We start from the raw sequence: 15165 nt of genomic DNA on the forward strand, positions 1-15165 counted from the left end.
GCAGTCACTCTCTCTGGGAAGAACTTCCTCCTAACATCCAGCCTATACTTCCCCCGGCACAACTTGAGACTGTGTCCCCTTGTTCTATTGCTGGTTGCCTGGGAGAAGAGACCAAGCCTCACACACAGTCAGCAAATCAAAAAAAGGCAGGAGGACTCAAGTGTAAAGAAGTTCTCGATGCTGCATCTGATCTCTTGTTTTGGTGGTTTTGAATTGCCTTATCCAATTTTTCAAGAGGCTTTTTTTCTTCTGCCATTTATAACACAGATATGGGGTAATGACCAAATGTAGAACAAGTGAAGCTTGACTGTTACAAATTGTTCTGTATTGTATGGTGGGGCACAGGAGAACCTGAAAAATATTACTCATTCTGGTAATTTTATTGTAGTGACTTCATACTTGCTAGGAGTTTATCTGAAATACCAATTTCACATTAGAAAGAAAGCGTTGGGATGTCAAGCTCTAGGTGAGTGCCTGGAGTTGATGATCTGAGAGGCCTTTTTCAACCTCAACAGCTCTGTGGTTCTAAATGGCTACTAAAACATATGAAGCTTATAATAGTTTATTTTCTTTTAAACAGGAGCTGTCCCATGCCACCATTGAAATGTACACAAATATTGGAAGAATTCGCTCAGCTAAGCTTGTGGGAAAGGACTTGGCAGAGTTTTATATGTAAGCAAATGTTTTCAATGTCTTAAATGCATTAGCTTTGAAAAGATTGATATAATCTTTGAGCAAAATATACTGCATTTTAAAGGGAATTTTAAAGTGATTATTTTTTTAGTGTAAGCATACCACAATTTTCAGGCCACAACAAAACACCAACCAAACAGACAAGAACAAAACTAAACGAAAAACAATGACAAGAACTTGCCTTTAACAATCTTCTATCTATCTAAAGAAGACAGCTATCTTTTTTAGCTTGATCCTTTCTGTTCTTAGGGAGAACAGGGCAAAGGGTGGGGAATAGGTTGGTGAATTGAGGTAACTACATTTACTGTAACCTGCTTTCTAGCATGGATTCTGATTTCTTTCAGTGATTGTAGTTATTTCAACTACACATGTGCCTGTATACACTTAAGAAGAGTCAAAAAGTGTGCTTTGTAATCGGTTTCACATTTGAGGTTATGGTTGCAAAATGTTTGTCTCCCCCACTGTGAAACGTAGTGATTTTATTCCTCATGTTCAAATATAATTTTGGTGTTTCATAGAATTTAGCAGCAAAAATAAAGGGACCTCCTGCACTGGTTTTATTTTTCTTATTTAGAAGAATTTGGGAATCCTAAGTGGTCTTTCAGGAAAACATGTTTGAGTGTTCTTTCCACCTGTGCTCATGAAAGCAGTATTACCTTCTAGCTGCAATAGGTTCTCCTAAATTAATTTCAGTTTTCACCTGAGGGAACAATGTTAGGTTTAAAGACTGCCATGGAACCTGTGTAGTGAGAAAATGATATTTTGATGGAAGCATTTTCCTGCTTTAAAACTGTTGAATAAGCAGATGTGATGGTTTCGGTGTTAACCACACCCCTACACTTTGGAAATCACCCAGACTAGACTCAGTGGCTCTGGAAATTGAATGAAGCTTTATATTTACAGCTTAGCACAATATACAAGCAGGTATTTACAGTATATACAGTTATAGACAGAAATATACAAGGTAAAAGGTAATACAGAAACACAACCTCTTTCCCAAAAACCTGAGTCCCCAGGAGGGGCTCTCAGCCACTCTTCCACTTTCCTCCCACCCCTCTCTACCTTACCGTAGATCTTGCCTTATGTTTAAGGTAGCTTGGAGGGTCGGCCAGGGGGTTAGGAAGCACATCGATTAGTCACACAGGTGGCAGGTTAGGTTAGAGAGAGTTCAGCCCAAAAGCCTAGGCAGCAACTGTGTTATCTATATTTGTGTTCTTGCTCTTATACATCTTAGCAAGCCTGTGAGTGAAGCAGAAATCACCATTGCTTTCTTCTCACAGCCTGTAATCTAATTCTTCTCACCAAAACATTCCAGCTAGGCTCAAACTAGCACAGCATATTTTTCAGTTAACTGTTAGAAGCTTCACATGACTTTTGTCTCATGTGTGGAAGATAGCATCACCTTGCTTGCTCTGACACAGGTTGTACCTGTATATGAAATATCATGCAAAGGTTCTTGAGTCACTCTGTACTCATCATCTCTTATTTTCAAAGGAGGAAGAGGAGTCCACAGAAGGCAGAAGTCTACCTTCAAGGAGCCCTGAAAACGTACCTTGCGGAAGGCTGGGCACTGCTTGTCACACATACGAGAAAGCAGTTAGCTGAATGTCAGAAACACCTTGGGCAAATAGAAAAGTATCCTCTAAGAGGCAGAGCTGGAAGAATTAAGGCCAGAGAAAATTATGCTCCTGGTTGTTTTTCTGACATATCTCTAACCTTAACAGTGGTGTGATGGTTTGGGTGTTCCCTGCCCCCCCCCCCCACTTTAGAAATCACCCAGACTAGACTCAGCAGCTCTGGAAATATGAATGAAGCTTATATTTACAGCTGGCACAATATGCAAGCAGATATGTACAGTATATACAGTTATATACAGAAATATACAAGGTAAAAGGTAATACAGAAACACAACTTCCTTCCCAGAAACCTGAGTCCCCAGGAGGGGATCTCAACCACCCCTTCACCTTCCCTCTACCCCTCTCAACCTTACCCCAGTCCCAAGGAAGAACAGAGGTTCAGCCTGGGGTTAGGAAGCAAAGTGGATTAGTCCCAAAAATGGAGGGTGAGGTTAGAGACTACGATGTAGCTCAGCCAGCAGCCCAAGTGAGAGTGTTTATCTATGTTTTTAGTTCTTGTTCCTATACTTCTCAGCAAGCCTATGAGGGAAGCAGACATCACCATTGTTTTCCTTTCGCAGCCTGTAATCTAGTTCTTCTCACCAAAACATTCTAGCCTGCTTCAAACTAGCACAAGTGGAGACTTCCAAACATCAGAAAGCTGAATTATTTGTTTATATTGCTGCTGTTCGTTTGGGGAGGGTTGAGTTATTTTTAATTTGGTTTGTTTTTAACACATAGTTCACTTAAAACCCTGTGTGTATGGGTTGCTGCTCTCCGTGTGAAGTAGGTCTAGGCTCTAGAGAGTGGTGCAACACGGAGAGTGTGAAGTTTGTCATTAGTTTAACAGATGCCCTGAAGATTTGTTTTTATGATTCTGTTTCAACTTCCTCATTATGGGAGTTTTTAGGCCATGCTGTTTTTTCATTTGATAAATGTGCCAGGATAGTGTCTTCCTGTATTAAGAAGCTCAATTTCTGGGCTTTCTACTACCACCGCTTTTTCTCTCTATCTGACTTGGCAAGGAGTCTTCTGGTACTTGCAGTGATCACTTTTTCCAAAAGCTAACACAGAAGCTTGGAAAAGGAAAATCCTGTGGCTTTGGTGTGGTGTTTTAAATTGCTTTACTTTTTTTTTTGGTTTCCAACCCTTGATCTCCACTTCAGAAGTGGAGTTGGGAATTGTTTGATTTTAAGTTGAGTAAAAGCTTAATCTTCAATGTGTGAATTAAATCTTCTCTGTAAATGCTAAGTAATACTTTGAGAGAATGATTTGGCCTGATCCTAATGTTTGACAGGCTGCAAATTCTTCACTTTGGTACTATTTTCATTATTTTCACAGACCAACTCTCTCCACTGCATCTATTTGTTAAATCGTTCTGTGTTGCTGTAGTGTTGCTCCTTTGAAGAGGAGGGTGTCTGTGGGAAAAGTCTGTTGGGTGACCTTGGCTGACTTCTTGTCATTTTTGGCATTAGAAACACCACAATGTCAATTCTGCTTTTGGTTTTAGCCTCGCACTGCCTAAATTTGGTAGCTAAGTTAAGTATAATTTGATTCTAATTTGGGCTATCATGTTGTGTACCTCTTCTGGAGGTGTTCAAGAAAAGCCTGGATGAGGCACTTAGGTCTAGTTGACTGGATAGGGCTGGGTGATAGGTTGGACTGGATGATCTTGGAGGTCTCTTCCAACCTGGTTGATTCTATGATTCTTTTATTGTCCTTGGTGTCAAGCAACAGAACTAGAGGAAATGGTCACAAGCTGCATCAGGGTAGGTTTAGGCTAGATTTTAGGTAATATTTCTTCTCTGAAAGTGTCCTCAAACATTGGAATGGTCTGCCCAGGGCAGGGGTGGAGTCAGCATCCCTGAAGGTGTTTAAGCAGAGTGTGGGCCTAACGCCTAGGGACTTGGCTTAGTGTTGACTCTTCAGTGCTGAATTGAGAGTGTGACTTGATGAACTTTGAGGTCTCTTCCAGTCAGATGTTTTCTGTGTTTCTCTGTTCAGTGTACTGCAGCAAAAATCACAGACTTTCTTTTTTTTGGTGTTTGGATAAAAGGTGCTGCTTTCATTGGTGCCATAGATAGAAATACAGTTCCTCTAGGTGTTCCACAGCGGAATGGTTAGCTGAACACAGAGTGCTTCTGCAGGACAGTTCTTGTGAAAATTGGCAGGAAAGGGAGATTTTTTGAATGGGCCTTCTGGATTCTTTTTTTTAATTGCTGTGATGTTTTTGGTTTTGTTTTTTCTTTGCCTAAAAAGCTTGTATTTCAATCTCCAAGTGGTATTACTAGGAATCTTACGGTAACTGATAATCAGTTGAGCTAAATTAAACTCTCTAGTGTGTTTTGGGTCTTGTTCTACTTTGTTGTGGGTTTTTTGGATTGGTTTGGTTTGGTTTTTTTGCTGCTAGGGCTGGATGTAGACATTGTAAATGCTTGCCACCTTTGAAAAGTCTTTGATTTTTAGAGATATTTTTCTGCTTCAGTGCAAATACTTTTGAGGAATCTGAGCCAGTAGTGTTGCTCTCTTAGCTGAATACTTAGCTGAGCATTTTTACCCCTAGTACTCCAAAGTGTAAAAAAAAAAAAGTCTTATGATTTAGTGATGCTGGAACAGCTGACAAATCTCAGCCACATAAATTGTAATATCATCAAATACTCAAGTTACTTAGTTCTAAGTATTGGGCAGTGTAATGTGGCACACTGGGTCGTTAACTTGCATGCTGCATTTATCTGTTGCCAAATAAATTTTCTATGGTGACTGATCTTTTTTAGATGGGGGAAGATAGCAGAGATTAACAGTGGTTCATATTATATTAGATCTTGAGAGAAAGGTCTCCCAAAAAAGTAGAGATTCTGCAGTGTTCTCAGATGATGGCAAATCTTCCATTGTTCTTTTCTGATGGAAGAATGTGGCAATGATAAAAGCAGGTCTGGTATTAAAAGATGAGAAAAGCAGTACTTGACTTGTCTCGTTTTCAGTCAGATTTCTGAGTGTTGCAGATGTCTACCTATGTTTCCTTAACTTTGTTTAGTTATCTTCAAACGAGCAGCCTTTTAGCTGGTGATAATCACTTAACAGAAGATGAACGCAGAAGCTTTTGCCAAGAAATACTAGATTTTGCCAATCAGAAAGCAGAGAGCCAAGGTAAGTCAGGTTCTTAAGGTGTTACAATCTGATCTCAAAGTAGATAGGAAGGCTTTTTCTGATTGTTTTCATTACCTTCTGTATAACTTCTGAACCAATGCACTTCTTTCCTTGTAATCTCCAGCACAGTTATAAAACTTGTGCAATAATTGAATAGTCAGTAATGAAGGGATAATTAACATTTTCACCCTGAATACCAGAAAATCTTTGTTTTCTTTCATTTATCTGGTTCTCTGTTTTGACAGCTCTTTATTTCTTTGTTTTGTTTTGTTTCTATTCCTGATTTATCATTGTCTCTACGTTGCTGGCACACAGACGGCAGCTCTGTAGTGACACTTGGTATTAGATCTGTTCCCATCTACTTGCAACTTTCTGTTTTGACCATACAAAATCACATAATCACAGGGGTTGGAAGGGGCCTTTGGAGATCATCTAATACAGCCTTCCTGCTGGAGCAGGTTTCCCTAGATCAGGTTGCACATGAGTGAGTCCAGGAGGGTTTTGAAAGACTCTAGAGAAGGCGACTCCACAGCCTGTCTGAGTGGTCTGTTTCAGTGCTCTGTCTCCCTCAAAATAAAGATTTTTGGTATGTTTAGGTGTCTAGTTTGTTCCCCTTGTCCTGTCACTGGGCACTGCTGAACAGAGTCTGACCCCATTCTCTTGACAGCCACCCTTTAGATGTGTGTGAGTATTGATAAGATGCCCTCTCAGTCTTCTCTTTTCCAGGCTAAGGAGCCTCAGGTCTCTCTCGGCATCTCCAGTCTTCATCTCTTGTAGCCCTCTGCTGGACTGTCTCTAGTTGTTCCCTGTCTTTGTTGAACTGGAGAGCCCATAATCTTGATCTGCTGGTCACAATCTTCTCAGTGCACCCCTTCTTGGCCAAAAGAGAACACTGCTGGCTCATGGTTAACTTGGCCACCAGCACTCCCAGGTCCTTCTCTGCAGAGCTGCTTTGCAGCAGGTCAATCCCTAATCTGTACTGATGCATGGCATTGTTCTTTCCCAGGTGCTAAGACTCCACACTCACCCTTGTTGAACTTCATTAGGTTGTCCTCCACCCAACTCTCCTGCCTGTCCAGGTCTTCTGTCTCTTCTAATTATTTATACTCCATACCATCTCTTTATTCTTCCTGTTGTAGCTTCACCTGGGTCACTGATTGCAATTTAAATTGATACAGAATAGTTTCTGAAGATCTGAAGACTGTTAATTCTTATGCAGAAGTTTTCCTTAGTGACTGGATGTACTATAAGGAATATGTTATTTTAGACTTGCTTGTTAATTAAGGTTTAGCTACTTCTCCAGTGTTAATTGTTAGAATCTATGAAAACCCTTGTATGGCAAAGCTGAGATGGCTCAAAGCAGTTTATTAGTTTCTTAAACCTGTACTTGCTCTTGATTTATGTATCTTTAGAACTTTATGCTTCTGTGGTCATTTAGAACACTTTATGTAGTAGTGAAATGTTAAACTACTGCTTAGACACTAACTCAGATTTTAGTCATCTTTAATGGCCTGGGTGCTAAAATCATATTAGATGTATCTGTTAGAAAACAACTCTGGGCAGCTTTGTCTCAGTCCTATGCAAGATAAAGCTGAGACATGCAAAGAATCATTACGAGAAGTGGATCTATTTAATTCTAGGATTTACATTTTTAAGAGGAAAGATTTGCTGATCTCCAGCAGCACCGGAGGAGAATAAAATCTCTGGTTTTATCTTCCCAGGTCAAAAGGTTATATTGCCTATGCACACCTTCGCGCAGTTGAAGACTCTACATTTTGACCCTCCAAATGCCGTCGTCCATGTGGGTGGAAAGTTGTCCATTGAGTTGACCTTGCTGAGCCAAATGCCCATCCCTGTCCAAGTGGATCAGATGGCCATCCACGTTCACTTCAGCGTGGAAAAAAACAGTTACAGGAAAACAGCTGAGTGGCTTACTAAGCACAAAACTTCCAACGGTGTTATCAGCTTTCCCAATGAAGTTGCAGGCTTTCCTTTGTCAAGAAACAACCTGCCAGCTCTGGAGCTATATGAAATGTACGAACGGAGTCCCTCAGATAACTCTTTAAACACAGCAGGAATCATCTGCAAAAACGTGCACATGCTACTACGAAGGCAAGAGAGCAGCAGTTCACTGGACATACCCTCAGGGGTAACGTTAGAAGATGGAGCTCATGTGTTGAAATGCAACAACTTAATACTGGAACCAGGGATCAATAAAATAACATTCAATACTCAGGTATGGTTTTAGAGTTGAGTAAATGTAGCACTCATGAAAAAAAAAATTAATGGCTGAGGAAGAGCATAGTGCTGGCAGGTGGTCCTCTTATTGCTTGGGTGATGCCTGTCCCCTTGTGGCTTTCTTATTGTTCTAGACCAGTTTCAATTGAAAGAATACTGTTGTGTTTTTGCTGAAGCATGCGGTTTGCAAGCATTCAAGTCAGCCTTTCAAAACTTATTTCAGACAGATGATTGCTGCCAAAATTGCAACACAATGTACTGCTCATGAAGTCTGCCTGCTGTTAAGCTTTTTAAGAGTAATGGTTAAAAGTTTTGTTGGGAATGCATTTTCCATCCCTTAGGAAGTGACTGTCAATTTGTGATGTTCTTCACCATGGAGAGTGGTAGAGTATTCTTTCACTTGGTCTGGATATAGGAAAAAACAGTATGCAAAAAGCATGAAAAAGTTAAATTCAGCTTCAAGTATATGAATTTAGAAGATGTGAGAATTAAAATGGTTTCCATTATTCATCTTAATTGATTAAGGAATAAATAAACAAGAGCATGTTAATTCTCTGCTACAGGAAGACTAAATTTATATGAGCAAACACTTGTTAGAATAGTATCACAATCTAATAGCCACCCTCAGATAATGGGTTGTACATGATTCCTGTCTTAAACATGCACTTCAAGTCAACTTAATACTTGGAGTAATCCTTTTTCTGACTCCCATTCTTCCCCTAGCAAGCTAAGTATTCCCACTAATTGCTGAAATAGCTAAGGACAGTAGTGCTTATCACTCCTGTTCATGTTGCTTTACTAGATGCAGACTAAGTGGAAATCAGCAGGCCTTGAGTACCAATCCTGTTGGTTGTGGTGTTGAGGTTTCTGAGGTTTTGTAGTTTGTTGTGATGGGTTCTCTGAGGTGGTTTGGGTTGGGTTTTTATGTTTTGTTTTTGTTTCAAGTGCCACTCATTCTGTGGCCCTGGACTTTGCTGCTCTGTGGTTTGTTTGCTGATTATAGTGAAATGCAAAAAGGCCTTTACCTGCCAACTTAGAAACGAAATCTCAAGCATTTTCAAAGTCAAAACTTCACCATCTGTTTGGCATTCCAGGAGCAGGAACTTCTGGCCTCAGTTCTGTTATTCTGTTCTCTGGATTTCATTAAGTATTTTCTATCTCCCTCCACATCTCTGTAACCATTCATAGGCAAGCATTTAGTGGAGCTCAATGCTATGGTAATCAACATGAGAGTAGGGAAAACTTGAAAGAGGAAAAATGTTGAGAAATTCAGTGCAGCACCTGAACGATTAACAAGAGATGGAGCAGGACAATGAGCAATGCTCCAGGTGCCTCACTTTCTGAGCATTATCCAGCCTGTATATTGGAAAGGATATAGATGCTATGAAGAGAGGAATTGTTGTGTGGTCACATATGGTATAGATACCTGCTAGCTTTGCCACTTTCTGATTGGTTTAATTCCTCTTTGATCCCTTTTTAAAAAACTAATTTTCAAGTAAGAATCTACCTCTCTACTTCTGACTAAAAGCTAACAGCTAGACAGAGCTGGCCAGGAGGTTTCTTGAGCATTCTTAGCATGTTTTAGGTACTCCACACCTGAGATATTAACTTTCTCCATTTTTATTTTTTTTAATTACATTTCATTCTTAATTTCTATCTGGTCATACACCTTTGCTTTGAGTGAAGCTTTCTATAGGCTTAAATACTCTGCCTTTCTATTCCTCCAGCACTAGGGCAGAAAGCAGTAGAGATGTACTTGGTATGTGTGAACATGCACATTGTGGAACCTGCGTGGGTAGCAGGTATCTCAAGATGGAAGTTGAGTCCAAGTCCTTGATGACACAATGTGAAGTGGCAATAGTATCATTTGAAGTACCTACTGACCTAATTTTGTTTAGGTTACTCATTCTTTCAAAGGATTGGACGAGTTAATGGGATTTGGAGATGTCAGAGGTCTTGGGGACTGCCAATGTAGTTTTCTGTATAAACAACATGTAAGTAGAGTGGGATTTGAGGTGAAGGAGCTTTACTAAAAGAAAGCTGTTAGAGACTGTCTGAGCAGGCATTTTGGCTTTATGGGATCAGGGAGCAGTCTGAACCACGGAAGAAGAGATAACGAATGGAAAGCTAGATACAGCTCTGCTCTACATTTACCTTGCTCTATATGCTTCTGGTGGCTATTGGAGGATGGACAGCCCTAACCTTTCTTTCTTTAATGAACTTTAATGGGAAGACTGCTCGGTGTGGATCCTACTTAAACGTTATGCAATTGTTCAAAGCATGATTTATCTCCCATGATAAATGAACACAGTATCATTTTGACAGCGTATTACTAGATACCACAGTGAAGGCTGCTTTAGATTTGAGCTGCAGTGGTCACAAAACATTTACTATAAATCCCCTGACATTGTGACAGTGAAAATACTGTGCTACTTCTGCTGGATGACATAGCTGGCCAGAGGAGAGAAACTGCTGACAACTTCTTTTCTAAATTTTCTTGCAGCAGTGCTTAATTGCACTACTTTTGCAGAAAGAGGAGTCAGTGTGCTTCTAAGATGCAGGAGGAGTTGATAATTCTTTCTGTAAATCTCAGACTGACAGTGAGCATTATTTATGCTGATAGCAATCTTCCAGTGTACTTTGCAAGCTTTAAAGGAAGTCAGAAGGCATTATCTGAATTCTTCAGACTGCTGTTTCCATGTCATATTGAGGTTTAAACTGTGTATATTCTGAAGGATTTTACTCATGCTTACCTGTTTATAAAGGATGCAAGGAATAAAATTCAGTGATTTTAATGCAAAAATGCTTAGTACTGAATTTCAGCTAGCATTTGCTTTGTAAATAACTGTAAGTGATGTTTGACTGTTGTAGCTTTTTCTATAGTTTCCAATCTCATTCTTTAGATTTAATTATACTCAGCACCAATATTTATGTATTACACTTGGTAAAACAGCACATGAGAAAAGAAAACATTTCCTATTCCCTAGCACTAGTAGCTAAGAGCAAATAGACTCAAGAATAAATATACTAGCAGATGTTACAGATTGGCTTTTTAGAATGTTATCAAAACCCATCCAGAATTCCATTACTCAGGCCTGGGGAAGAATGTGCAATTAAATATGTATATATTTCACACAAGATATGGGGTGGGGAGTGTGTGAAATCCATAGCTTGAGCTTAAATGTCTTACATAAATGTTGCAGGATTTTATGAGTGTTAGCCAAAGAAACATGGCACTGCTTGCTAAGTCTAATTTCAGTACTCAATAAATGTATTTTAATATATGTGGTACTTCGAGGGAAGGAAAAAACCAACCAACAAACAAGACAGTAAGCATTCCAAAATAATCATTCAAAAGCTTAACTACTGTGTTATTTGTTCTGATTATTGGATGTTTTTTCTTGAACAGCCAGCCCTTGAGAGCTTCTGTCTTAATGAAGCCAAAGGTGCTCCTTTGTCAAGTATGTTGTCAGTTACTCAGAAGACAAATGTGTCATTTTAATTTCCAAAGTGACTGGTTGAAACGAACTGAAAACACACTGTTCTTTAGTAGGGTGGTTTGTTGTAGAAGTGTTTCCTAATCTGAAATATCCCTGCAAATGTTTTCTTCCAAGGCCAAAGAACCTGGGACATACACCCTCAGGCAGCTGTGCACTTCAGTGGGAAAAGTACAGTTTGTCCTTCTCCATATTTATCCAATTGTACAGTACGATGTGTATTCTCAGGAGCCCCAGCTAAAAGTGGAACCAATGACTGGTAGGTACAGTTGGTATGCTGAAGATGTTCTGATGGTTGCTGTTATACTTTCTTTGGTCTAAATAAAGTGTTTCCTAGCTTGGCTATTCCTCAGGATTTTTTTTTTGCCTTACTCATAATGTTTAGTTTGAAATATATTTTCATTTTTTAAACTATCCATCAGGTATGCTCTGTCAATGATAGCTACTTCTCAACAACTGATAACAGTGCTTGGTTCTGAAACAGTGTTTTGAATATCAGTTGAACATGAGGAATAGATGTAGATGGGATGTTAGGAACAAGTTTTTTACCAAGAGGGTAATGGAATACTAGAACAGGTTTCCCAGGGAGGTAGTTGAGGCCCCATTCCCAGAGATATTCTGGGCAACCTGATGTGTAGTTGAGGATGCCCCTGCTGACTGCAGGACTTTGTGGAGGGGGCAGAGTGTTGGACTAGATGACCTTCAAAGATCCCTTGCATTCCAGGCCATTCTGTGATTCTGTGTAGGGTGACTTAAATATCAGGTGTGATTTGAGCTGCCACAGTGATTAGAGGAACAATATGTGAGTTTTGTAATTCATAGAATCATAAAATGGTTTAGGTTGGAAGGCACCTCAAAGAATATCCAGTTTCAACTCTGCCATAGGCAGGGACACCTCCCACTAGAAGAGGTAGTTCAAGATACTGGAGAGCCTATGTGCCTGCTGGCATTTTTGTTATCTCAGTAATGTAAATGCAGCATGTAGGTATGACTGCCATTGTAGGTGCAAGAATATAAAGCAACTGGGAGAACTTGACACAAAGCTTAGTAAATTATTTGGCATTAGTGTATTTCACTGAATTCTGTGCTGTCAGAGCTATGAGCCAGCTAGTCTAAGCCATCCAAAAAAAATGCTTTTGGTCACTCAAAGTTGAAAGAACCAGATTCTCCACACCCATGTACCTGAACCTGGTTTAGTGTGTTGCACAATACCAAACCCCACACTTTCAATACCCTGGAATTGTCTGGAAATATTCCTAACAAGCCTTAGCAGTGCATCTTAACCACTTACTGGTGCATGCTGGAATCTGTTAATAAATTCTGCCTCCTCCTTCAGATAGCCTTTTGGCTGGCATTCCTCAAAGGGTGAAATTCACAGTGACTACTGGCCACTACACCATGAAGAACGGGGACACCTTGCAGCTCAGTAATGCAGATGCCATGCCTATTCTCTGCCATCCAGAGAGTAAGGCAGTGATTTATTCCAATACAAGAGGTAAGTTATGAAGTAGAAATTAATAATCTTTAAATGGTTGAAAATTCAGTGATCTTAAAGTAAACCTGTACTTGCAGTATTAAGAACACCAACACTGTCTTATTCAGTAGTTGTTACTAAAAATGATTCTAGGGACTTGTAGCTGAGTATTTAAGTGCAAGAAAGGTCTTGACCTTTCACCCTTAAAGTGAAAGTATGAACTTTTCAGCAAACATAGCTGCACAACTTTTGCTCTCTTTGTCAGGAGACATTGTGGAACTTCTGATGAGGTGAGAATCTGTCATGATTCCCAGGGGAATCGTGGTGATCATTTAGTGCTTTGTGGGCTCTATTTTGACTAGAACATTTTTTATTGTCAAGTAGCTGCAGGTAGGTCTGTAAGAAGTGTTCTGTATAAATAGAACCGTCTTTTGGTTGTTGTTTAGTTTAAGCAGATGACATCCTAGTTCGTTTTATTTTGTTTTCTGACCATAAATACTGTATAGTCTCCTCAGTTGCTCAAACACAAATTTTACATAGATGAGATCACTTTTGAAAGGCTGGATGAAATTAAGATTAAAATACACTGCAGAGACACTCCATGTGTAGTAATTTAAAGACAGCTGATAAATGGTAACCAAGAATACTGATGTGTGTGTGTGTGTTCAGAAAGTCCTGAATTTGCTTGAAGTGAAATTATTAGTCTAAGGAGGTGCAAGATGTCATAAGATTAATTAAAGAGTTACTTTAGCCTGTTTGAAGCTTGTTACTGAGTTGTCTTCAGTTCTTGCTTGAGCATGGAAGAATGCTCATAGACAGTTCAGTCTATGCAGTTCAAAAGGGGTAGAGCATTGCTATTGAGAAGTTGTGAACAGCAGTGGTATTTAAGATGTGTGGATTGTAGATCATTTGAAGAGGTTACTGTCTAGATATACAACATGCTCCTCATTGCTGTTTTTGCAGGCTTAGAGGTCTTGCTGGGAAATGGTCATGGCACCATGTATTTTTCTGTGGCACTTAGCTTTTTAGGCTACTTTAATTACTTCCAGCTTAAGATGAAAATTGGGAAGGAATGAACATGTTTTAAACCTACCTTTTCCCCCCATTCTACAGAAAAGATCTCAGAGTCATCATTAAGGATTCAATCTTCTGAAAAGATCACAAGCATAAGTTTGCCAGTAGCCCCTGCATATCATGTGATTGAATTTGAACTAGAAGTCATGTACTTGCCATCAGCCACAGAATCTGCAGTGGAGAAAGAAAATACTACAAATAAAGAAGTTCACAGAAAAAACAAAGAGAAACAGAAGCAGGACAACTGCATGGCTACTGTTGACCAAAAAGTAAAATGACATTTAATGTTTTAGGCAATCTGTTTGATCACAGATGGATACACTTCACAAAATAGAAATGGAAGGGGTGGAGGGGAAACCTGTTTGCATTAAGCTGACTTTTCTTTAGAAGATGTACATGCAAACATTATGGGAAGTGCTATAAATGTAAAGGAAATATAAATATAAGCAGACATACACATTATGCTTACTCTGCCAACTGTTCCATGGGCCAGTAATCTGAGAGTTAATGTTCTAACACTCAGTTTGTACAGGATGAAGTATGCTTGGGTCCTTGTGAAAGGTGTCGTGGTAATCTTTAAATACTACCTTCTGACTTCTAGGAAAGATATTTCTTCTGCTTGCAAGGAATCTGTGTGCTTTGTTGAAGTACTTAACACTGTAGTGTTTCAAGCTGTCATGTTTAGCTGGACATAACTTTCCTCTTTAATTTTCATTATGAAGAGGGAATAAAATGAATAGTCTAGAAAGAAGCTTTTCAGCTGACAGCAAAATGCTCTTGAAGCCATCACCTTTCACAGCATGACTCCTTGTTAAAACTGACCAGGTGTGCTGCCACGTATCACTGAGCCTGAAGAATGGGATAAAAAGGAATAGCTATAGACTAGCATTGCTAGAATGTGATGTGACAAAATGCTTGTGTGCTTTTTCTCTGCATATTAAAATATGTTCTAGTGGGAGGTCTCCCTGCCTGTGGTGAGGGATTAGAACTAGATGATCTTCGAGGTCCCTTCCAATCTAAACCATTCTCTGATTCATTCTATATGCATTACAATAATTGCAGTAATGGAAGCATTATTTCAGGAGAAATTCTTCAGGTTAGGTGTGCTGCTTCTAGTTTAAACAAATATACCTGTTTAAGTTTTGAGCTTATATTTCATGTATTAAAGTGTTTCAAAGACATTTCAGTAAAATCTTACAGCAATTTATTTGATATTCACCTTTTACTACATGATGGTAGTAAGGTGCTATTGGTACTGTAAGTGTCCTTTTTTACCTTTTCTTTCTTCTATTCCACTTCATTTCTTTTTAATCTTCAGAACTGGGAATATCAGTTTCCACAGGAAAAGTATCTTCAGATTTCATATCCCACTCACAAGAAAACAAAAACCTAATATTTTGCCAGATTGGCTTTTGACCTACTGGAT

General features: G+C 39.3%; 1 protein-coding gene across 1 annotated transcript in view; it reads left to right on the forward strand.

The window, feature by feature from the left end:
• The window catches only part of TRAPPC10 (trafficking protein particle complex subunit 10), a 52442-nt gene that overhangs the window by 30285 nt on the left and 6992 nt on the right, over positions 1-15165 (forward strand). Inside the window, exons 11-17 of the mRNA XM_064152624.1 lie at positions 581-672; positions 2188-2328; positions 5344-5456; positions 7178-7692; positions 11309-11450; positions 12528-12686; positions 13779-14008. Coding sequence (XP_064008694.1) covers positions 581-672; positions 2188-2328; positions 5344-5456; positions 7178-7692; positions 11309-11450; positions 12528-12686; positions 13779-14008 — 1392 coding nt within the window. The remainder of the gene's footprint in view (positions 1-580; positions 673-2187; positions 2329-5343; positions 5457-7177; positions 7693-11308; positions 11451-12527; positions 12687-13778; positions 14009-15165) is intronic.

Source organism: Pogoniulus pusillus, chromosome 12 (assembly GCF_015220805.1).
Source record: "Pogoniulus pusillus isolate bPogPus1 chromosome 12, bPogPus1.pri, whole genome shotgun sequence".
NCBI lineage: Eukaryota > Metazoa > Chordata > Aves > Piciformes > Lybiidae > Pogoniulus > Pogoniulus pusillus.